The 24,355-nt window shown below is 35.8% G+C and overlaps 1 protein-coding gene across 6 annotated transcripts in view; it reads right to left on the reverse strand.

Moving 5' to 3' along the window:
- LOC149734408 (piezo-type mechanosensitive ion channel component 1-like) overlaps positions 1-24,355 on the reverse strand; it is a 38,647-nt gene that overhangs the window by 6,856 nt on the left and 7,436 nt on the right. For 3 of the 6 annotated variants that reach the window (XM_089882110.1, XM_089882106.1, XM_089882111.1), the window contains 37 exons: positions 22,793-22,883; positions 22,348-22,472; positions 21,336-21,482; positions 20,896-21,027; positions 20,492-20,570; positions 19,954-20,129; positions 18,839-18,987; positions 18,170-18,296; positions 17,648-17,765; positions 16,930-17,084; positions 16,359-16,541; positions 15,780-15,869; positions 15,197-15,397; positions 13,896-14,011; positions 13,421-13,509; positions 12,977-13,090; positions 12,086-12,248; positions 11,687-11,895; positions 10,808-10,951; positions 10,419-10,578; positions 9,776-9,865; positions 9,111-9,181; positions 8,494-8,588; positions 8,007-8,085; positions 7,487-7,645; positions 7,031-7,191; positions 6,586-6,674; positions 6,030-6,125; positions 5,464-5,638; positions 4,739-4,927; positions 4,196-4,222; positions 3,576-3,760; positions 2,970-3,117; positions 1,520-1,606; positions 1,109-1,239; positions 543-701; positions 18-165 (listed from right to left, as the gene is read on the reverse strand). In XM_089882110.1, the coding sequence (XP_089738236.1) occupies positions 18-165; positions 543-701; positions 1,109-1,239; positions 1,520-1,606; positions 2,970-3,117; positions 3,576-3,760; positions 4,196-4,222; positions 4,739-4,927; positions 5,464-5,638; positions 6,030-6,125; positions 6,586-6,674; positions 7,031-7,191; positions 7,487-7,645; positions 8,007-8,085; positions 8,494-8,588; positions 9,111-9,181; positions 9,776-9,865; positions 10,419-10,578; positions 10,808-10,951; positions 11,687-11,895; positions 12,086-12,248; positions 12,977-13,090; positions 13,421-13,509; positions 13,896-14,011; positions 15,197-15,397; positions 15,780-15,869; positions 16,359-16,541; positions 16,930-17,084; positions 17,648-17,765; positions 18,170-18,296; positions 18,839-18,987; positions 19,954-20,129; positions 20,492-20,570; positions 20,896-21,027; positions 21,336-21,482; positions 22,348-22,472; positions 22,793-22,883 (4,857 nt within the window). The remainder of the gene's footprint in view (positions 1-17; positions 166-542; positions 702-1,108; positions 1,240-1,519; positions 1,607-2,969; positions 3,118-3,575; positions 3,761-4,195; positions 4,223-4,738; positions 4,928-5,463; positions 5,639-6,029; positions 6,126-6,585; positions 6,675-7,030; positions 7,192-7,486; positions 7,646-8,006; positions 8,086-8,493; positions 8,589-9,110; positions 9,182-9,775; positions 9,866-10,418; positions 10,579-10,807; positions 10,952-11,686; positions 11,896-12,085; positions 12,249-12,976; positions 13,091-13,420; positions 13,510-13,895; positions 14,012-15,196; positions 15,398-15,779; positions 15,870-16,358; positions 16,542-16,929; positions 17,085-17,647; positions 17,766-18,169; positions 18,297-18,838; positions 18,988-19,953; positions 20,130-20,491; positions 20,571-20,895; positions 21,028-21,335; positions 21,483-22,347; positions 22,473-22,792; positions 22,884-24,355) is intronic. The other 3 variants (XM_089882108.1, XM_089882112.1, XM_089882107.1) reach the window with 2 other exon arrangements.

The raw sequence follows: 24,355 nt of genomic DNA on the forward strand, positions 1-24,355 counted from the left end.
TTCTGTGCATAACCTACCTCTTCGAAACTCCTCCAGCACTTTAGTTCAAACACCTCAGCGTGAATCGACCACAGTTTCAACCATTCAGATATCGACATTGATGTTTTAGTGAACGTCCAGTTCATAACGGTGGTTGCTTCGGCGAGGAATGGAATTAAGCGATACCTGGATGGTGGGAGGTTTTATGCTTGCTGTCAAGTTGTGGTTTATTCATACACCTTATGCTCACTTTTGAGTTATAACATGGGTCTCTTCTTATACACCAGACACACATGATGTATTCATACACCTCATGCTCACTGTTGAGTTATAATATGGGTATCTTCTTATACACCAGACACACATGGTGTATTCATACAACTCATGCTCACTGTCAAGTTATAACATGGGTCTCTTCTTATACACCAGACACACATGGTGTATTCATACAACTCATGCTCACTGTCAAGTTATAACATGGGTCTCTTCTTATACACCAGACACACATGGTGTATTCATACACCTCATGCTCATTGTCAGGTTTAATGGAAATAACCACCCACCCCTTAAACAGAAACAAGTTAACAGTTCCATGAGAGTTGGTGAGGAAATTAGTTGTGACACGATTGGGATATCCACACCTAATCTGGTATGCTGATAATAGGAAGTAAAGAGCTTTGAAGAAATACCAAGTTTGTGCCACGCCATTCTGGTAGAAGGGTCTGTGGGTGGAACAGATTTATTGTTATTATTTTTTTTGTTATTCATAAGATATTAAAAATATAAGTTTGCACATAAAGAACACAGAAAAAGTCCAATGAATAGTTTACTATTGAAGGTAAATAGAGTTTATGTTTAGAACAAAATATACTTCATTGCTTCTTTTATACAGAGACCGATGAATTTTATGCGTTTTTAAATGTACTTTGTTTTCAAATTTTGGTTTTATAAATATTTCAACGGTTAATAGTAGCAGGTAGAATAAAGAAAAGCCAAAAAACTACTTGAAGAAAAGTGTCAAATAAAAAGTGCTAAGCTCAAAATATACCTCACTACAGTTATGTACGTTTACAGTTTTTTTAAAATCAAAGTCTTAATTTCTGTTTAATATTTTTTATAAATATTTTACCTGTTATTGATAGCAGGTAGGATGAAGAAGAGCCAAATATGAACGCCAGCCACGAGGAAGATTTGGAAGATCAACTTCCCTCGAAGACTTTTACGAAGATAAATCACACGGTCGATTATCATCATTGAGAACTATGAGGTAATTGGTAATTAGGTGGTTAATTGTGTGTAACGAGCATGGATGAATCAATGTAACTTTTTAGACTTGCAAAGTGGGGCGACTGTCGTTATAACACAGGTGTTCTGTTTCATACACCTCATGCCTGCTTACAAGTTACCACGTATGTAACTTATTTATCCTCGCATGGCAGGACAACGACAGTCGGTATAACACTGGTGTTCCGTTTTCATACACCTTTTCAAACACCCACGACACCCTAAACCCCCTTGGCTGCACCACTTATTACAGTACCTGTATCAACAGCATTACAAGGAAACCAGTGGGAACTTGGTTGGATTGAAGATCGGACACAACGTTTGTTTGTTGCGATGAATATGCCTTGTGATGTAATAATGAAAGTTAATTATAGAACTATATTTTTATGCCTCTAAAAGAGCGTTGTTAATTGTTAACAAAATATGGAATAATATGTACTAACGGTATCCATTTTATCCTACAGTACTATATACAAAAAACGATCTTACCTACACAGTATTATACATACAAAATCCAACTTACCCCAAACAACCAATATACAAACCCATCTTACCCCACAGTATCATAAATACAAAACCCATCTTACCCCAAATACAACATACAAAACCCGTCTTACCCCAAACAACCAATATACAAACCCATCTTACCCCACAGTATTATACATACAAAACCCATCTTACCCCAAACAACCAATATACAAACCCATCTTACCCCACAGTATCATACATACAAAACCCATCTTACCCCAAATACAACATACAAAACCCGTCTTACCCCAAACAACCAATATACAAACCCATCTTACCCCACAGTATTATACATACAAAACCCATCTTACCCCAAACAACCAATATACAAAACCGTCTTACCCCACAGTATTATACATACAAAACCCATCTTTCCCCAAACAACTAATATACAAAACCCATCTTACCCCACAGTATTATACATACAAAACCCATCTTACCCCAAACAACCAATATACAAAACCCATCTTACCCCACAGTATTATACATACAAAACCCATCTTTCCCCAAACAACCAATATACAAACCCATCTTACCCCACAGTATTATACATACAAAACCCATCTTTCCCCAAACAACCAATATACAAAACCGTCTCACCCCACAGTATTATACATACAAAACCCATCTTACCCCAAACAACCAATATACAAACCCATCTTACCCCACAGTATTATACATACAAAACCCATCTTACCCCAAACAACCAATATACAAAACCCATCTTACCCCACAGTATTATACATACAAAACCCATCTTTCCCCAAACAACCAATATTCAAACCCATCTTACCTACACAGTATTATACATACAAAACCCATCTTACCCCAAACAACCAATATACAAAACCGTCTTACCCCACAGTATTATACATACAAAACCCATCTTACCCCAAACAACCAATATACAAACCCATCTTACCCCACAGTATTATACATACAAAACCCATCTTACCCCAAACAACCAATATACAAAACCGTCTCACCCGACAGTATTATACATACAAAACCCATCTTACCCCAAACAACCAATATACAAAACCGTCTCACCCCACAGTATTATACATACAAAACCCATCTTACCCCAAATACAACATACAAAACCCATCTTACCCCAAATACAACCAGTATACAAACCCATCTTACCCCACAGTATTATAAATACAAAACCGTCTTACCCCAAACGCCCAATACCCAAACACGATGATAATGAAGTTGATGACATCACATAGGAATATCCACACATATACGTCGGTTATTGATAGGAATTGTTGGTTCAATACAGAAGTGTAGAGGAAGTAGGGCTGCTGACAGTAATGTAGAAATCTGGAAAGATAGGTTTATTACGTTAAATGGGTTATATAGGAGAATAGGTTAATTGCATTCGATGGATAAACAGTTTTTATTACCAGGCTTACTACATTGGTTTTCTATAATAGCTTTTTACGGGCCATTGATATATTGGCGAATATAGGAATGCGGAAATATATTGACAGCATATAAACTAATGTTACCATGCATATTATACTTGTGATATTACACATTATTACACTTTCTAGGCTGTTCTAGTATAAGAATCTGGATAGATATGTTGTACCAACTGCATTAAAATATTGCCACCAAGCGTGTTACTTGTTTTATAAATTTAACCTCATGTGGCGTAGCAAGGACAGTTCTTATACTATACCGCAAAGTTACCACTGGGTTAAAATTCCTGCCCAGGGACATATTGTGGCAGCATCAAGCTTTGAACTTGTTATCCCTCGGTAAACCCATTCACTTACTTGTCCATCCCAGATTTATCTTTCTTTGGTTTCTTTTTTGCTCCCACTTTTTCTCCTCCTTGCTCCTGGTTTGTTTCTTCTATAACTCCCCCTTCTCCTTCATGAGAAGTAGTGGGAGCAACCTCTGTCTCATTTATGACATCATAATCACCACTATCTTCTTTAGAATCCCACAATCCATGGACCTTTGTCAGAAAAACAATATAACAATAACAATTTTTCGTAATTGTAGGCATGGGAGTGGCAACCATGAATAAGTCACTCAAGTTCCCACCCATGAGGATATAAATGACCAAACCAACCAAAAGTCATGTCTGCTTATCCACACACTGCAATAGCTTCAGCAACTCGACTGTAGGCATGGGAGTGGCAACCGCGAATAAGTCACTCAAGTTCCCACCCACGAGGATATAAATGACCAAACTAACCAAAAGTCATGTCTGCTTATCCACACACTGCAATAGTTCCAGCAACTCGACTGTGGGCATGGGAGTGGCAACCATGGATAAGTCACTTAAGTTCCCACCCACGAAGATATAAATGACCAAACCAACCAATACATAAGCTTAAGCATGATAGTGACAAGCATGGCTAGCCATGAAACACCAACACCTTCTCACCTTAAACATAGAGTACGGGCTTGGACGCTAATGAAGACAAAGTAAAAATAAAATAAAAAAAGTCAGCTATTTGAAATACAGAAACACAGAGTCTTAGCAGATAATGGGATCCATTTGTTTCTGAGTATTTATTTATATGGCTTGCCCCGCCATGCGGGGATAAATAAGTTACATTCGTGGTAACTCATAAGTGGGCACGAGGTGTATGAAACAGAATACCAGTGTTATAACGACTGTCATTTCCCCACCATGTGAGGATAAATAAGTTACATACGTGGTAACTCATAAGCTGGCACGAGGTGTATTAAACAGAACACCAGTGTTATAACGACTGTCGTTGCCCTAACAAGCGAGGATAGTGAAGTTTCTTCATACATTCAAGTACTAACCCCTCTTCCCTTTAAAACTGAAACAGGGGCTAATCTCTTTTACTTTTGTTGTTATTGCTGCCTACTTTAACAAAGAAAGAAAATCAGACACATGGAAGAATTTCGCTGCCGAGGATAAATTAGTAACATTTATTTATTTTATGTACTGCCTCACCTTTAGTACAGAGACATGGAACACCACAGCCAGCAGTTGTAGAAGATCCATCACCATCCATGAAGAAGATTGTTCGATCCCGATGAACCTCGGCCACCAGAAAGGTTCGTTCTGATGAAGATTCATCTCCTCCTGGCTGTTCCACGGGAAGAACTCGAATTGGAAGATGAAACGAACCACGATCACTAACTGAAATGTTAACATATTTTAAGATGTTTTGTTTTTTGTTGGTTAAAAAGAATATTTACAGGAATATATAACTGTATCCTCACTGAAGAATTGGAAAACTAAATTCACTACGTTTATTTTTAGTGTGTATGTTTATTTATTGGGTCACTTTAATTTATTTTAAATTTTAGACACTTGTTTATCAAAAAATATATAAGCAGCCTAGGTGTTGGGGTAACAATGTAACATATAAGTAATTTATGGCCTAAATAATATAAAGACAATTCCTAAGTCCCCATACAAAAGTTTAAGCAACCAGTGGCACAGCCAGAAAAAAATAAGGGGGGTTTTAATCAAAAAATTTTCAATATTATTATTATTTTTTTTTTAATAAATTTTTTTGGGGGGTTTAAAAGGGGGGGGGGTCGCGATACCCTAAACCCCCTGGCTGCGCCACTGTAAGCAACTAACCATTGGCGCCCAATTAAGTACAATAGAGTTAACATATATTCCTAAATTATGCTTAAAAAAACCATTGTAAAGGTTTCCTCGCTAACCTGCAAATAAACGATGGAGAAGTTCCAAAACTTGGTGGTCGGTCTTGGAATGCAGAAACTTGCCCAGAAGAAGACAGCAAGGGGAAGAACAAGTGACAGAATGGAAGAATCCAACATTAGGTTAAGGATGAAAAGAAAGTAACACACAACGTCCGTGCGTGAGATTATAACAAACCTGTGGGGGGAGGTTGGGGGTTAGTTTTATGTTGACGTTTTTGGTGTTAAAATTAAAAGGTCTACATTACACTGTAGTATGGCATGGGACATGAGAATTGGACCAGAATAAATTACAACATGATTATTAAAAACTTGGTGAGGAGTGTGTGTAAGTTTAAAGTTGGAATTAGAAGGTATCACAGCATGGAAGGAAAAGAGGTGACCTCTTGGTTAGAGCAATGTCTGTTAAGTGTCTTGCGCAATTCCCAAAGACGACATGTCGCCAATGGCAGCAACATTAAGCAGGAAACCCTGTGTTCTTTGGTTAGGCCCCTTTATGTGCATTTTCATTGGACCTCAGCTTATAAATTCCTTATAATGATATCATAATAGTATATAAGACTTTTCACCAGAATGAATAGAAGAATCTCAGTATCCAGTGTTGGTCCTTATCAAATTCAATCGCAGCTAAATCTTTCCATTCAGTTTCCTCTGTACAAGCATTGCTGTGGATAATATAGGTGAGACGTTTATATAGAAACTACATGCCAGGGCTTAGGTGTGCCTCACTAAAGACCTCACCCTTATAGAATAGAATTTCTATTATTGAGTGTCTATAAGCTGCCTCAGTAGGGTCTAGATGATAGCATCCTGGGTGTTGGGGTAATATACCTACATCCCAGGTCTCAGGTGTGCCTCACTGAAGACCTCACCCTTATAGAATAAAATTTGTATTAATAAGTTTCTATAAACTGCCTCAGTGGGGTCTAGATGGTAGCACCCTGGGTGTTGGGGTAATAGACCTACACCCCAGGTCTCAGGTGTGCCTCACTGAAGACCTCACCCTTATAGAATAAAATTTGTATTAATAAGTTTCTATAAACTGCCTCAGTGGGGTCTAGATAGTAGCACCCTGGGGGTTGGAGTAATATACCTACATTATTACATAACAATGCATATAATCACCTTTCAATTGTTATTCCATCCACGTCTATGACATCATTATGGTCATTGTTTACGTCAACAGCGACTTCAGTTGAACCCCGAGGCGACCTCTGTAACAATTGGTGTATTATGATATAGCTAAAGCACAACCACACTACAAAACTGGGAATTTTTGAAGTACTAAGCATACATTAATAGTAAAGCTTTATAAACCCAATTTTGAATCTACTTTTAACTTTTCGTAAGCTGCGAAAAAACATTATGACATCATAGCAAAACATTATGACATCACAACAATACATTATGACATCATAGCAAAACATTATGACATCACAGCAATACATTATGACATCAAACAATACAATATGACATCACAACAATACATTATGACACCATAGCAATGTGTTATGACATCACAACAATACATTATGACATCATAGCAAAACGTAATGACATCACAACCAACCTCTTCTTTAAACTTCTTCCTACTAATCTCATCTTTCTCGGACTCCAACCTCAACGTTACGTTTCGATAATCGAGGTTTCCTTTGTTCAGTTTTAACGTCAGATAATCAACTCCCGATAAAACGAACTCGCAAACCAATTTCCAACATTGTTTTAATGATTCTGTATGAACATGGAAAGATAAAGTAAGAACAAATAAATGTAACTTATTAATCCTCGCATGGGGGGCAATGACAGTTGTTATAGCACGGGTTCTGTTTCCGCCAACGAGTTACCGCGTATGTAACTTTATGGGTGATTGTTTTCTTTCACAAAGTATAGTAACGTTGCTATATTAAGAGAGAAAACCATCAGTACATTATATATTATACAAGCTATTGTATATTATCTTGCTCATTTACATCATACCTTAGCAGTTATAACAAATTCACATAAGAATTATATGGAACATATTTACCAAAGAAAGTTTTTTGTTTTTTCCCATCAACTTCATCTTCACATGCATCGTGATCACTTTCATGATCATCTGAATCATGATCATCTTCATGAGTGGTTTCATCATGAGTGGCTTCATTGTGAGTATCATCTTCGTGAGCATGATGTGTCACTTCTGAATCTAAATATTATAAAATAAATATCAAACAATTGCCAGGATAAGAAATAAAAGTCCTGACTTTACAAGTATTTTGTAAAAATGAACGAGACAACAATTAAATAACAACAAAATAAAGTTCGTTAAAACACAACATAGATAAAAATTATCCCTTGAAAACCTGACTGCTAAACCGAAGCATCATAATAGCCACTATGACATCATACAACAATTAATCAACAACAAAATAAAGGTCGTTAAAACACAACACGGATAAAAAAATTTATCTGTTGAAAAAATGACTGATAAAACGAAGCATTATAATAGCCACTATGACACCATAGAACGAGCATCATAGTAGCCGATATGACATCATAGAACGAACCTTCAGTCAGTTTCTTCTTATCTTCCTTCCTTTCAACCAATGTTTCATCGATTCCTACAGTACCAAGTTTGTGAAGCATCTGTGCAATGTTATGTTTGTGTAATGGGTATGTATGATTGTATTCTATATGGGTAAGTCTGTACAACATAAGACATAGACCAGAGTTGATTCATTACCCCAACATATATATTCTATACGGGTGAGTTTGTAAGGGAAGCCATGGGACCTGAAATTTAGGCTTTAATGCGGCCATGGCCCAACACCCAGGGTGCTACGGTTGATTACCCACCGGGCTAATACTAATAATACAATATATGTTAAGTGTCTTGCCAAAAGCCACACATACCAATCAGCATAGGTATCAAGCACCTAATTACTGAGCCACAGCACCATACACAAAGAGTGGGGAAGTAGGCCAAGGTTGGCTCATTACCCAAACATACAAATGCAGCATCCCATGGAAAACATATATATAAAACATAGAAACCTTAATGGGATCCATAATTTCATCTTTTGTTTCCTTTATTTCTTTTCTCTCATGATCCTCGTCATCAAACATATAATAATCCCCTGACCTTGTAGCTGAGGTAATAAAGTACTTTGAAATATCGGTTAAGTGACAATAAGGTATAATAGACATAACACATTTTAAACTACCAAATATATATTGGGAACTCTTGTAAAAATATAAATAATGGAATACAATGCAGACAAATACGGTTTAGTTAATACTTTCACATACCATTATCGACTGGGATTGGGATTTATAAATATGATGTCAATTGACATTAAATGTGAGAACTTCTGGCGATATTTTTAAAGTTTCCTAAAAACTTCTGTACTATTTTGCTACAGTAGATAAAAAATAGTTTAAACTAGCAAGTAATAGATTAGGAAAGCGAAATAATAATAACAGAATACAATATATGTATTGTTGATAGTTAGGTATATACTAATATATGTAAACAGATTAATTTGATGGTTATCAATTAAAAAAAAAAAAAAATTAGTTCTGATTTTCTTAAAATTTTTTAGTTATATTTTCCAAAAATTTCCATCAAGATTTTGTAGTTTTCCGTTATAAATTGTAATTTTCCATCTTACCTTCAGTGTGAGTAGTAGGTGGTGGTAAACCTTTACGTAGCAACCTATATCTGTTCTTGATGCTTTTCATCCTGGATAATAATGAGATGCAAGTATTTGCCTATATAGTGGGTGTAAATTTTATGAATATATTTAATATTTATTTATAATATTTGCCTCTAACCCAAAGAAAATGGGTTCAAGAACACCCGTGTATAACGACTGTGGCTTCCCGGCGGGGATAAAGTAAGTTGAATTCATTCATATATAGTTTGTGTGGTATGTCTTTGGTTTAGCATGTATGTACTTATATACCCCCATTTTTATAATACACAAAAAAAACATATCTTCTGTTTTGGTTATGGCCCAACTTTTGCATATATTATGGGCTATTTGCATACACGACTGTACAATCTCACTTGTACAAAATATAGCAGGATGGCGGAAGATGGGACATCTTTAGCACATAATATCCAAATATCCTAATCGTGTTTTAACGATTAACAACGGTCTATAGGAGTCGTGAGAAAGCGGTTTTATAATTCTTTAAATGTTCTTTGTTTACTACCAAATGGAACGAGAAAATCGAATGAAAAGGTGTCCCATCTTCCCCCACCCTACTATATAATGTATTTACGATGAAAACTTTACCATAATAAGCAATTTGATAAAGTTTTTAAACTTACGAAGATTTAAGCGCGCGTAAACTTTCTTGTACAACGCTCTCTCTTTCTTTCACGTCTTCGATTAATTTGTCGTTGAATAGTTCTGCTCCCCTGTCATAGATATCATATATTAACATAAATATCATATATTAATATTAGTATAGATATTATATATTAACAAAGATATTGTAAATTATAAATGGGATTTTCCATAGTCACCCCTATGCCCATAGGCTTTGTAACACCCCTATGCACAGATATTGGATGAGTTAATATCACTAAACAACCCATTAGTGACCACAGGGATACAGCAACTTTATTCAATATCTTGTTAAAGAATACACATGCTGCCACCAGCATTGTAAAGTCTTGAACCAGAGACCTCCTCTGCTGTTCATAACACAGCACACATGAGCTCTACATACTATTCTGTATGGGTGAGATCCCACAGGGTAGCACGCCATGAGACCTAGGATTTAGGCCAGAGTGGTCACTTTACCCCAACACCCAGAATGTTACCGCATAAACTTCAACAATATTGAAGTGTGTCACTTTCCCTAAGCTAGGCAACAAGAGCTTTGATGTAAACAGAATAAAATGCATTACCATCAAAGCAGCAGCAGTGAGCCTTGAACCAGGGACCTCTTAACCCCACAACACATACCTTGCTGCAAGTTTCAGTGATATCTTTAAATCTTCCGTTACATGAAGAAAATAATACGACGAGAAAATTCTTCGTTGGATTAGGAGGAATAGAAAACATATAAAATCCCATGTAAGCCCGGAGTTGGTGTACGATAACTCACACGTGGATGTTGCAGCAACTGAAATATATTTGTGGTTACAGGTTACTTATGTGTTGGTATATAAGCAAAGAAAAGCGTAATATTATATAAGGTAATTACATGAATAAATGGCTTTATTTTATTTCTACGGTCACGATAGTCGGAGTAGAATTCAAAAGCGCAAAGACAGAAAGAAAGATTGTAACTGATAACCTGCTTATATACAACTACAAAAGTGTCCGTTTTCTTAAACACTAAAAATACTCACCTTGTAACCCATAGGTTCCACTTTTTGAACACACAAGGCTAAACAATTGCACAACTGCGCATGCATTTTCTTGTAATGTCTCAATATAAACACATGATGCAATTTGCAAACTTATCTTCAAAGTTATGACAGCAACATTGTAACCTGAATAAAACAAAGTACATGCGTTTGAACTTGGTCTAAATTATAAAGCCTTGGGAAGGAGGTCTTTTATTATCCCCAATTACTCCAACACAGTTTACAAACACACCAAGAGTGAATAAACGAATGTGTCTTGTTTTATCTTAAGTGACAGAGCAATGACAGTCGTTATAACACAGGTTTTTTATTTCATACACCTTATGTAGGCTTACAAGTTACCATGTATGTAACTTATTTATCCTCGCATGGCGGGACAACGACAGTCGTTATAACAGGGGTGTTCATACACCTTGTGCCTGCTTGCGAGTTACCAGGTATGTAACTTTGTGGGTGATTATTTTGGGATTTTTCTTTGTTTATCTATGGCTGACAATTTAGATAGCCCTTATAAATCATCCGGCGCTGTAGCACAGTTGGTTAGCGCGCCTGCATGTAACCCAGAGGTAATGGGTTCAAGGCTCGTCGTTGCTACCATTGCGGGCGTATGTGTCCTTGGGCAAGACACTTAACGGCAATTGCTCCAACCCAGTGGTCACTAATGGGGTACAAATTATCAGCCATACATAAAAAAAATGAAAAAATCACCCACAAGGTATCATACATGGTTAATCGTAAGTTTGCACGAGATGTATGAATACCCGTGTTATAACAACTGTCGTTTCCCGACCACACGAGGATAAAGTAAGTTACATTCAGATAGCTACCATCTAGACCCCAATTAAAACAACCCATGCCCACCTAACACTACGTTCCAAACTTTAAGCAGTCGACTTGGTTTCCCCAGCAACAACTCTTGTTGCTTAGATAGAAGGTAAAAGAACGCGACGATGTAACCGAGGCAGAAAAGTGAAATTCTTGTCGTCCCAGCGATAAACACCATCGCCATAGAAACCCATATCATGTATTTGAAGACAAACGACTTCAATTGATCTAACAATGAGCGTGCTCTGTGATGTCACAGTAAAATATTTAGTTCTAGAAAAACAATAGTTATAACTGAATCAAATATTTATAAAAAAGTCAACAACAACAAAAAGTATCTAAAGCTGAAAACGATTTAAAAAATATATATTCATAAAACTTTTTAAAAAACTTGATTTCAAAAATATTGAATTTTAATAAAAACGAACAAATTACTTTTTTAACATAAAATTTTTCCTTGGGTTGGTGCCAATTGTCACATGGTCAAGCTCCGCACCCGTCAAGTAAGAGTTATCACCCCCATAAAGCTCCCAACCACTTTTTTCCCATTCAAACACATATAGCTGACTCACAATGAACAAGAATTGGAAGAAATCAGCTGAAACAGAATAAATATTATGACATAAATGAATGAATGAATGTAACTTACTTTATCCTCGCGTGGCCGGAAAACGACAGCCGTTATCACACGGGTTTAACACCTAGTGCCAGCTTACGAGTTACCATGTGTGTTACTTTGTGGGTGATAATTTTTTTTTGGATTCTTTTTATTTATGGGTGATAATTTGGACAACCCATTAGTGACCACTGGGATGGAGCAATTGCTGTTAAGTGTCTTTCCCAAGGACACATACGCACACAATGGTAGCAGCGACAAGCCTGAACCCATTACCCCTATGCCACGGGGCCTGGAAGTGTAACTTTTTTATCCTCGTTGGGGGGAAATCACAGTCGTTATACTTTGTTTCCTTATTAGTTACTAAGTATGTAACTTGCCTATGCTATCATGGTAGACTTTTTAGTTGTAATTTAGTTAATAATGTAGAACAATGTTATGTAACATCTGCTGATTGTGAGTATAAAAACCACAACAATAATTATAACTTAACGCATAAACAACTTATAGCATAAACAAAACAACTTAACACATAAACAACTTAACGCATAAACAACTTAACGCATAAACAAGGATAAATAAAAATAATAACAGTCTTTTCACATAAACGTTATGAAATATGTCATTATGAATTATGAAATATGGCACTTTTCACATAAACATTATTTTTTATGGCATAATGAAAGACACAAAACATAGAAACAACATACCTATAAGAATGGTGCTATTCTTAAGCACGAGGTAATCGGGTAGGAACATCCAACGAACTAAACGATCGCGTTCCGTTTCATTTGAACCAAATACCAACCATGGATAGTTGTGCGCTGTGTTGTAACGAGGGTTAGTTTTTATATAGTGTTACAGGATTTATTGAGGCATCTAGGCTATTTATTTGGTGGAGAATAGGAGTATCAGCCATGAGACACTTGAGTTCGAGCTGTCTCATACACCATGTGCCCACTTATAATTCAACACATAAGTAATTTTGTTGCAGATTGTGACATTTTTTTTATTATACTGCTGATATTTTGGACAAACCAAGTGACCACTGCGTTAGAGCAATTTAAGTGTCTTGCCCAAAGACGCATACGCCAATAATGGTGGCACCATATATGTAAAAACAATAAAACTAAAATAAATAACAAGCAACTTACATACACACCATACAGGTGGCATTCCAATGCATATCAAGTATTGCAATATTAGGAGAAACAGGAGAATGATCGAGTAAAACTTCCAGTACCTGGTTAGGAGAAAATAATGTTGTGTATTTTAAGTTTTTGGTCATTTATATTCTCGTGGGTGGAAACTTGAGTGACTTATCCATGGTTGCCACTCCCATGCCCACAGTCGAGCTGCTGAAGCTATTGTAGTGTGTGGATAAGCAGGCATGACTTTTGGTTGGTTTGGTCATTTATATCCTCGTGGGTGGGAACTTGAGTGACTTATCCATGGTTGCCACTCCCATGCCCACAGTCGAGCTGCCGAAGCTATTACAGTGTGTGGATAAGTAGACATGACTTTAATACACATAATCATCCATCAGCTAAATTCTACAATCTTTCCAACCACACAGTTACTTCAGTGAGCCTTGAACCCGGGATATCCAAGTTACGAATAATAAGTTACCTGTGCAATGATAGTCTTGTCTTCAAACTGAGTGCAATAATAAGAAGCAATGCATACACAACAGCATACATGTCTGCACGCACCCACACTGTGACAACACTCATTACAAAGCAAGCCTGAAAATAAATTCAAAGATATTTAGGTCAAATATAAAACAAAGTATAAAATATAAAATGAAAGTTAAAATATATCAAAATAAAATCATAGTTACAATATATCTCTTTGCTTTAGTATCAAAGTTTTATCTAGACCCCACTGAGGCAGTTTATAGACACTCAATAATAGAGATTCTATTCTATAAGGGTGAGGTCTTCAGTGAGGCACACCTGAGACCTAGGGTGTAGGTATATTACCCCAACACCCAGGGTGCTACCATCTAGACCCCACTGAGGCAGTTTATAGACACTCAGTAATATAGATTCTATTCTATAAAGGTGAGGTCTTCAGTGAGGCACACCTGAGACCTGGGGTGTAGGTCTATTACCCCAACACCCAGGGTGCTACCATCTATACCCCACTGAGGCAGTTTATAGACACTCAATAATATAGATCCTATTCTATAAGGGTGAGGTCTTTAATGAGGGCACACCTGAGACCTGGGATGTAGGTCTATTACCCCATCATCCAGGGTGCTACCATCTAGACCCCACTAAGGCAGTTTATAGACACTTAATAATAGAGATTATATTCTATAAGGGTGAGGTCTTCAGTGAGGCACACCTGAGACCTGGGATGTAGGTATATTACCCCAACACCCAGGGTGCTACCATCTAGACCCCACTGAGGCAGTTTATAGACACTCAGTAATATAGATTCTATTCTATAAAGGTGAGGTCTTCAGTGAGGCACACCTGAGACCTGGGGTGTAGGTCTATTACCCCAACACCCAGGGTGCTACCATCTATACCCCACTGAGGCAGTTTATAGACACTCAATAATATAGATCCTATTCTATAAGGGTGAGGTCTTTAATGAGGGCACACCTGAGACCTGGGATGTAGGTCTATTACCCCAACATCCAGGGTGCTACCATCTAGACCCCACTAAGGCAGTTTATAGACACTCAATAATAGAGATTCTGTTCTATAAGGGTGAGGTCTTCAGTGAGGCACACCTGGGACCTGGGATGTAGGTATATTACCCCAACACCCAGGGTGCTACCATCTAAACCCCACTGGGGCAGTTTATAGACACTCAATAATAGAGATTCTATTCTATAAGGGTGAGGTCTTCAGTGACGCACACTAATACAACATGGGTAAACCCCCTAAACACAAACCTCCAAATAATAGAGATCTTACCTCAACCCCAAATTTGTAAAAAGCAAAATTCACAAAATATTTTAGAAACTCCACGATTCCCAAATCGAGTTCCTGCCACGTCACGGTTGGGTAGAACGCTGTCATGGTTGGCTGCACAATGTTTCGCCACTTGAGGTGCCATTGCTGACGGAGCATAATCACTCGCTCGAATAAAATCATCAAAATTATCGCCATGAACCCCTGTGATGTCATAAAAAAGGGTTATTGTAAATGGTATAAGATCATAATGACTGAATCCAAATTTCAAACATTAAATTTTAACAAAAATGTTAAAAAAGAATTGAAATTTCACACAAAACCGGGAAAAAATTTAGTTGTATTTTTATGATAATGATGGAAACTATGGATATATAAACCGAACCAGATCAAGATGTAGAAAAAAATGGCAATGTTATATTATAATTTAAAAGGTTCTTGGTAGTGCATGTGTTTAACAAGAGTGCAGAGCTGTAATGAATGAGCACATAATAAGACCAACTAAAAAGTGACAACCATGGATCAGTTACTCTAGTTCCCACCCGCTACAATACATATAGCATAACTAAACCACATAAGCACATACATTAACATGGTTAAAATAAGCTCCATTTTGATTCATCTTAAAAATTCCGATCCAATTCAACATCTCATATTCAATGACTTTCATGTTGCCCTGTCGGTAAAAATTTAAAAAAATTAAATAAAATGCTGATAAACACAAATAAGCTTACTGTCAATTGCTGATAAACACAAATAAGCTCACTGTCAAGTTATAACATGGGTGTCTTCTTATACACCAGACACACATGGTGTATTCATATATACCTCATGCTCACTGTCAAGTTATAACATGGGTGTCTTCTTATACACCAGACACACATGGTGTATTCATACACCTCATGCTCACTGTCGAGTTATAACATTGGTGTCTTCTTATACACCAGACACACATAGTGTATTCATACACCTCATGCTCACTGACGAGTTATAACATTGGTGTCTTCTTATACACAAGACACACATGTTGGTGTATTCATACACCTCATGCTCACTGTCAGGTTATAACATGGGTGTCTTCTTATACACTAGACACACATGGTGTATTCATACACCTCATGCTCACTGTCGAGTTACAATGTATCTTCTTATACACCCTACTTACATAAGAATTAAAAGTGCAATTATATTTAAGTTCCGGCGAGATAAACTGAAGTTGAAAGAACATGTTTCCGAGAATAATGATCGAAACTGAGATGATTGTGACAACATAAAGGGCTCTGTGGGTGATTCTTGCAGGTAATAAACAAATCCAGAATATCACGTATACACCATAGATGGCAGACACCTGTAAGGGAAAAGGTTATAATAATTTTATTAGTTATTACATAAATAATTATACATTTTCGTCTCTCCCATTACGCAAGAGAAAATTTAAAAATAGTTCAAACGAAAAGTTAAAATTGTAATAACTTGTAAGCGGGCACGAGGCGTATGAAAACGAACACCCTTAAAAAAGACTGTCGTTTTCCGGCCACACGAGGATAAAGTAAGTTACATTCATTCATTCAAGTCAATCACGAAAGATATAAATAAACCAACCACACTTAAATTAGAACACCGAAATCAAAATAATGCTAATACCCTTTTCTTTCTTGTTTTAATTAACCTAATTTTTCGATACTGTAAGAGATAAATAAACAACTAAATGAATAAAAAATAATGTTAACTATTACCTTATAAGCGGCCGCACAGAACACAGTAATAAACACAAGCCTCCAAACGTGGAATTCCAATCCACGAATAAACAATGACGCAACAGTTTTTGCAGCACTCACAATGACAGGGCACATTTTACGACATTTTCGTTGAAACCAATTCTCTTTTTCTTCTATAAAAAAAGGAAACAAATAATAGAAGAGAATTATGGAAAAATTTTTTTTAAATATTTTAGAAATTGTAATAAAATAAGCAAATTCAAAAATAAGGCAATTACTTTTAATTAAACATGACTTCAGAATGGAATCAATACCGGTAATGGTAAATTAATAATATAGTAGTGTGGGGTAAGACAAACACCTTTAGCACAAAATATCCAAATATCCTGATTGTGTTTTAAACAATTAACAACGGTCTATGCGAGTTGTGAGGATACAGTTTTATAATTCTTTGAATGTTCTTTGTTTACTACCAAATTGGGTGAGAAAATTGAATAAAAAAGTGTCCCATCTTTCCCCACCCTATTCTACTGTGGTACCCACATAGAATAGAAACAATTATATATTTATACTGATAGCAATAAATAATTATTTATGTAACAATTAATATAAAAATGGTGTCACAATTAATAGAATTTTATAATGTAACAATTAATATAATTTTATAATGTAACAATTAATATGATTTTTAATGTAACAATGATCCAACAATGATGATTATGAAGAATTAATCTACCTTGTTCACACGTACCACGACGTAACTCGTTCATCTCGTATTCCTCATTCTCTAGCTCCACCGAGTGGTCTTCACCACCACTACCTATACTAGTGATCTGGTTCGAGGGACCTGTTACCTGGGGGATAAAAAAAAAAAAATAACACCAATCTGTTACATTGGGGGGTAATCACAAAAAATTATTCGCAAGAATAAAAAAAATAATCACAGAAAAATAATTTGCAAGAATATAAAAAATAATCAGGAAAAATTATTCGCAATAATATAAAAAAATAGTCACATAAAAATTTTTCGAAATAAAAAAAACCTTTGTGCATATTTACCCTTTTGAAATATGATTAACAAATTTACCTTCAATGTATAAAATGGTGCTCGTTTATCAAAAAAAAGTAACAAATACACCTAAATCTTTGTTTTGTGGGGTTTAGCTACCTACATAGTCACCACATATCGAAAATTATTTTACTATCAAGCATATATATATATAGGCTATAAATGAGTCAAAATAGTTTTATATTTTACCTCCAGGAATCTTTCATTGAAATAATGAAGCTGTAATATAACCACAAGTAGAAACAATGCAGGTAACATCACCGACAACAGTAGTTGGCCTTCATTGGTGTATTGGATCAAACCAAGATCTGCTAACCTGGGATTATGTTAAGAACATTTGTAATAAGGTTAATTCGTACACCTCATGCTCACTGTTGAGTTATAACATAGGTGTATGAATGCACCAGACACACATGGTGCATTCATACACCTCATGCTCACTGTTAAGTTATAACATGAGTGTCTTTTTATACACCAGACACACACGGTGTATTCATACACCTTATTCTCACTGTTAAGTTATAACATGAGTGTCTTTTTATACACCAGACACAGATGGTGCATTCATACACCTTATTCTCACTGTTAAGTTATAACATGGGTGTCTTCTTATACACCAGACACACATGTTGTATTCATACACCATATGCTCACTACCAAAGTGAAAATATGAATGTAACTTATTCATCCCCGCATGGCGGGGCATCGACAGTTGTTCTAACACGGGTGTTTTATGTTTCATACACCTCGTTTCTGCTTACGAGTTTCAAAGTATCCAACTTTGTGAGTGATGGTATAACATAGGTGTAGTTATAACATACAACAAACAAACAAACATATAAACACCATGCAACTTACTGCTTGTCGTCAAAGTTTGTGAGTTGTTTCCAATAATTGGGAAAGCTTTGAAACTGGTAGGTGTATATAACTACCAGGACGACCATGGTGTAAGATAGAAGAACAAACCAATATAAAGTGAGTGTTTTGCGATATAAAGGCCATGAGACCTGGAATAAAAGAAGTTATATATGCTTATAACCAGTGGCGCAGCCAGAAAAAAAAATAAGGGGGGGTTTAATCAAAAAATAATAAAAACCAAATTAAAAAAAAAAATTTTTTTGGTTTAAAAGGGGGGGGGGTCACGACCTCAGAAACCCCCCTGGCTGCGCCACTGCTTATAACATACAAATTTTCATTTTTTCGCTATTGTGTTAATGCATTTCATTAGACATAAAGAATAAAGTATAACTGCCATGAGATCTAGGAATAAAACGTAATATATGCTTATAATATTAAGTCTAAAATTACTTTTGTGTTGTTAATGTGTTTAAGCATTACATTAGACATATAGATTGCATTATAACTGCCATGAGATCTGGAATAAAAAGTTGGTACATTTTTATAAAATTAAGTATAAATTGACATCGGTTTGGGAATGTGTATTACATTGAAAATGTAGATTGCATCATACTGCCATGAGACTTTGGAATAAAAGGAGATATAGGTTTGTAACTTTAGGTAAAATGAGGTGGCATATAGAGAGGAAAGATCATGTTGCATGTTTATAATATTGGGTCTAAATTTACTTTTGTTTGGTGGTGTGTTGATGCATTACATTAGACATATAGAATATATTGTGTTGTCACGATAGGCAGTAACCAGTAACCTCTACCAGAAGTCGTGTAAAATGATTTGTGTGTTTTTTAAAGTAATGTTTGAGATTAAGGATAATATATGGCCAATGAATGTTTGCATTTCTGCTTTAGATATTTAAGTACATTTGTACTTAACATACTTTTATATTGTCAACACCCATATATATGATATATGAGGTTAAATTATAAGCAAAAATATAGAGATTACAGAAATGAGTAAATCATGTTATTAAATAAGGTAAAAGCTTCCGTAGAAATGTCCTTTATTTATATCATTACATATAGATATAGGTACCAGTTTGTTAAATAGAAACTTACAATAAAAGCAGTTATGTTGAGAACGAAGAGGAAAAAGTAAATAAACTTAATTCCGGTCGGATATCCTTCGGTTGCTATGGCGATGTGGAAACCGATGACTAAGAATATCCAGTAGCGACTCAGCATTTCTTTGCAGAAGTCGGCAAACTTGTGCGCCCATGTGCTTGTGGTGGATTCTTGGGGAAAAAAGACAGGATTATTTATAAAACCATAAAATTAGTCACGTGGTCATTAATGTAAACAATTTATGGTAAAGGGATTTTATAAAGTATGATAAAAAAAGTCATAAAGGTAATTTAATATGCTGTAACAGTTACCAGGTTGTTAATACACTGAGTAGCGTTTACATTCATAGAGTTCATAAAATTGCTGGTAAAGAGATGCTCTTGTCATTATTTTTATACTTTGAAAGTAACCAAGTTTCAAAACTGAGTTTATTTAAAGGTTTATTCTTACACAACAGTTTATGTATAAGAATGCATACTTGTTAATAAAAGGCTTATTCTCCCAAACTTTAATCCACATGCATAGTACATACCATTATCTGGACCACTTCTGTGCCTTCGTATGTAGTTAAACTGATGCAGAACCAACCAGAAACCGCATAAATAAAACACCTAAAACAATAACAGAGTTATAGACAAGATATAATATTTAAACTATTATTTGGGTGTTTGGATAATGGAATAATAAACCTACATCTCAGGTGTCACTAAAGACCACACCATTATAAAATAGAGAAAAAATAAGAAAACACTTTTTATTAAACTAAACTAGGATCTAAGCCAAGCCTCACAGAAGATCTGGGCCTGATAAAAATGCAATGGACGCAGACAAATGCATTTTGGCGTATCAAATAAAACATACCGAGCATACTTTCAAAATAAGCCTTACATAAAAATCATAAAACAACACCCTACACAAAATGGAAACATTATTAACCTGAGCACCAAGTGGCAAGCAAGGATAATCGTATCGTCGCATTCCAAACGCTGATAAATACAAGATATTGCCATCTGTTTGGTTGATAGTGGTTGGGAGTTCTGACTCATTCAAGTCCAATGAATAAATGAACTGGAAAAGTAAGAACAGATTAGAAATGGTTTTGTTTGTTTTTATGTTGGTTTTGTCTCGTCTAACACTGAGGATGGTTAAAGTTGATTAACTGAAACTGCACCATCCTCAGTGTTAGATGAGACAAGAGTGAGTGTTATATAAAGACCAGCTTGGTACTTGTAACACTCACTCTTGTCTCATCTAACACTGAGGATGGTTAAAGTTAAACAAGGCTTAACACATAATATATTCTACATAGAACCTTAACCAAACTAGGAACTTAACATTTTCTATATTTACGGTAAAATAAACCCTATACACCCAACCTGTATTAAAAGAATAGCAATTCCATAAATAGTGAACACTGGGGAGCAGCAAAGAGTGTACCACGATCTTTCCTTCGTCATCCATAAACCGCATGACCATATTAGGAGAACGAACGTCAGCCAACTATGGTAAGTTACGCTCCATACCTAGAACATAAGATACAGGGTTCAAAACTTACTTCTGGTGGTTGGGGGGTGTTTGGAGGATTATTAGTCAGTGATTATGGATACACTATGAGTGTCTGGTGTTTAGAAGGCACTCACGTTATAGCTTCAACAGTGAGCATTAGGTGTATGAACACACCATGTGTGTCTGGTGTATAAGAAGACACCCATGTTATAACTCAACTGTAAGCATGAGGTGTATGAATACACCATGTATGTCTGGTGTATAAGAAGACACCCATGTTATAACTCAACTGTAAGCATGAGGTGTATGAATACACCATGTATGTCTGGTGTATAAGAAGACACCCATGTTATAACTTGACAGTGAGCATGAGGTGTATGAATACACCATGTGTGTCTGGTGTATAAGAAGACACCCATGTTATAACTTGACAGTGAGCATGAGGTGTATGAATACACCATGTGTGTCTGGTGTATCAGAAGACACCCATGTTATAACTTGACAGTGAGCATGAAGTGTATGAATACACCATGTGTGTCTGGTGTATAAGAAGACACCCATGTTATAACTTGACAGTGAGCATGAGGTGTATGAATACACCATGTGTGTCTGGTGTATAAGAAGACACCCATGTTATAACTTGACAGTGAGCATGAGGTATATATGAATACACCATGTGTGTCTGGTGTATAAGAAGACACCCATGTTATAACTTGACAGTGAGCATGAGGTGTATAAATACACCATGTGTGTCTGGTGTATAAGAAGACACCCATGTTATAACTTGACAGTGAGCATGAGGTGTATGAATACACCATGTGTGTCTGGTGTATAAGAAGACACCCATGTTATAACTCAACAACAAGCAAAAATTACACTGACCATCATTATAATGAGAGCGACCACATAGAAACTGAAATGTTTCAACTTAGATATTTGGCCTTCAATTGTGTGCAACAATCCGCTATTGTTTGGTTGTTCCATAATTTCCTGACCTTCAGCAGTTTCTGTAAATAAAATCTGAAAGTATTTATGGAACTTAAAAAACGGGTGTCGTGTTTCAAACACCTCGTACTCGATTATAAGTTCCCACGTATGTAACTTACTTATCCTCGCATGGCGGGGCAACAACAGTCGTTATAACACTGGTGTTCTGTTTCATACACCTCATGCCCGCTTACAAGTTACCAGTATGTTACTTTGTGGGTGATTGTTCATGTATGGCTAATACTTGAAAACCCATTAGTGAATTAGAAAATGTTGGCTTGTAAAAAATAAGAATTAGAAACACTGACTTGTAATAAAACAACTAATCGAACATATTTACCCCCATTTTCTTCTCCATTCACCACAGCTGGATTAGAACTCGGTGCCATTGAGTCATAGTTTTGTGGAAGTTCCTCTCCTTGGACCAATGGCTGGGATAATTAGGTTTGTTTTAGATGTGTGGGATGTCATAATACATATTGTGATGTGGGTAGTCAACTTTAACCATCCTCAGTGTTAGATGAGACAAAAGTGAGTGTTATATAAAGACCAGCTTGGTACTTGTAACACTCACTCTTGTCTCATCTAACACTGAGGATGGTTAAAGTTGATTAACTAAAACTGCACCATCCTCAGTGTTAGATGAAACAAGAGTGAGTGTTATATAAAGACCAGCTTGGTACTTGTAACACTCACTCTTGTCTCATAACACTGAGGATGGTTAAAATAAATAAAAATATACCAACAGTAACATATGCATCATATTTACAACTTGGTAAATATTATTGCAGCCTAGTTAGTATGATGCTTGGTAATTATTAATAACTGCGAAAGAAATATGAGTGCTGTTAATTCTGTTTAGGAAAAAAAGATATGAAATTTAAAGTCAATATTAGGATAGTTTAAACTGTAGCTAAAGTACAGCACTGTAAAAAGATGAGTTAAAATAAAAACTTTGTGAATTTTTAAAAAGTTTTTGTGTAATATTTGTTAGACTTTTTTGCAAAGAATGAAATCAAATTTGTGCAACATGCTACATGCTGATAAAGGTGTATTGTGTGTTAACAATGACCATTGTTGACAAAATGGGTGTAAACAAACACATAGTAGCTTGGTGTTTTAGGATCAGATTTGATAATTTTAAGTATTAATATAAAGTTTTAAAATTTATTTTAACTTCATGTGTCTTGTATATTGGCTGCTATGTTTGTATTGAAAATGACAAAGAAAATTTGTGTTTTTTGGCTGATACTACCTCACTATAAGTAAAATAAAGATACATTCACTAAATGAAAGAATAACCACAGCACAAAAAAGCACTGCAGTTACACTACACGTCAAATAAAAGGGATAATTACACTGTCTTAAAAAGTATAAAAGCCACTACACTAGAGTTAAATGAAAGGTTACAAAACCAGGTTAGAGTGAGATGAAAAAACAGTCACAGTAATATGGTTAAAACAGTTACTATAACAAAGTTAAATTTCACTATAAAAAAGTTAAATGCAAAGATGCAGAACCGTATTAGAGTTAAATGAAAGAACAGTCACAACCACAGAACACACTATGTGCGAAAGGGGCATTCATTATATGAGGCAAATGCAGAGACTGAAAACTAGGTTGGAGTTAAATTAAAAAGACATTCACCCACTATGAGGTAAATGCAAACATGAAAACCTAGGTTAGAGTTAAATGATAAAGCCACAATCACAGCCCTATGTGTTAAAGAAAAAAGGACAATCTCAACAATACCGGTTGAAAAAAAGCACCACAAACATACTAGGGGTAAATGAAAAGAGTCAAAGCCAGTTTAGAGTTGAATGAAACAACAACCACAGCACTATGTGTTAAAACAAAATGCAAAGATGCAAAACCGTATTAAAGTTAAATGATAAGGTCACAG

This window comes from Ciona robusta, chromosome 7 (genome assembly GCF_009617815.1).
Source record: "Ciona robusta chromosome 7, ASM961781v2".
Classification (NCBI taxonomy): Eukaryota; Metazoa; Chordata; class Ascidiacea; order Phlebobranchia; family Cionidae; genus Ciona; species Ciona robusta.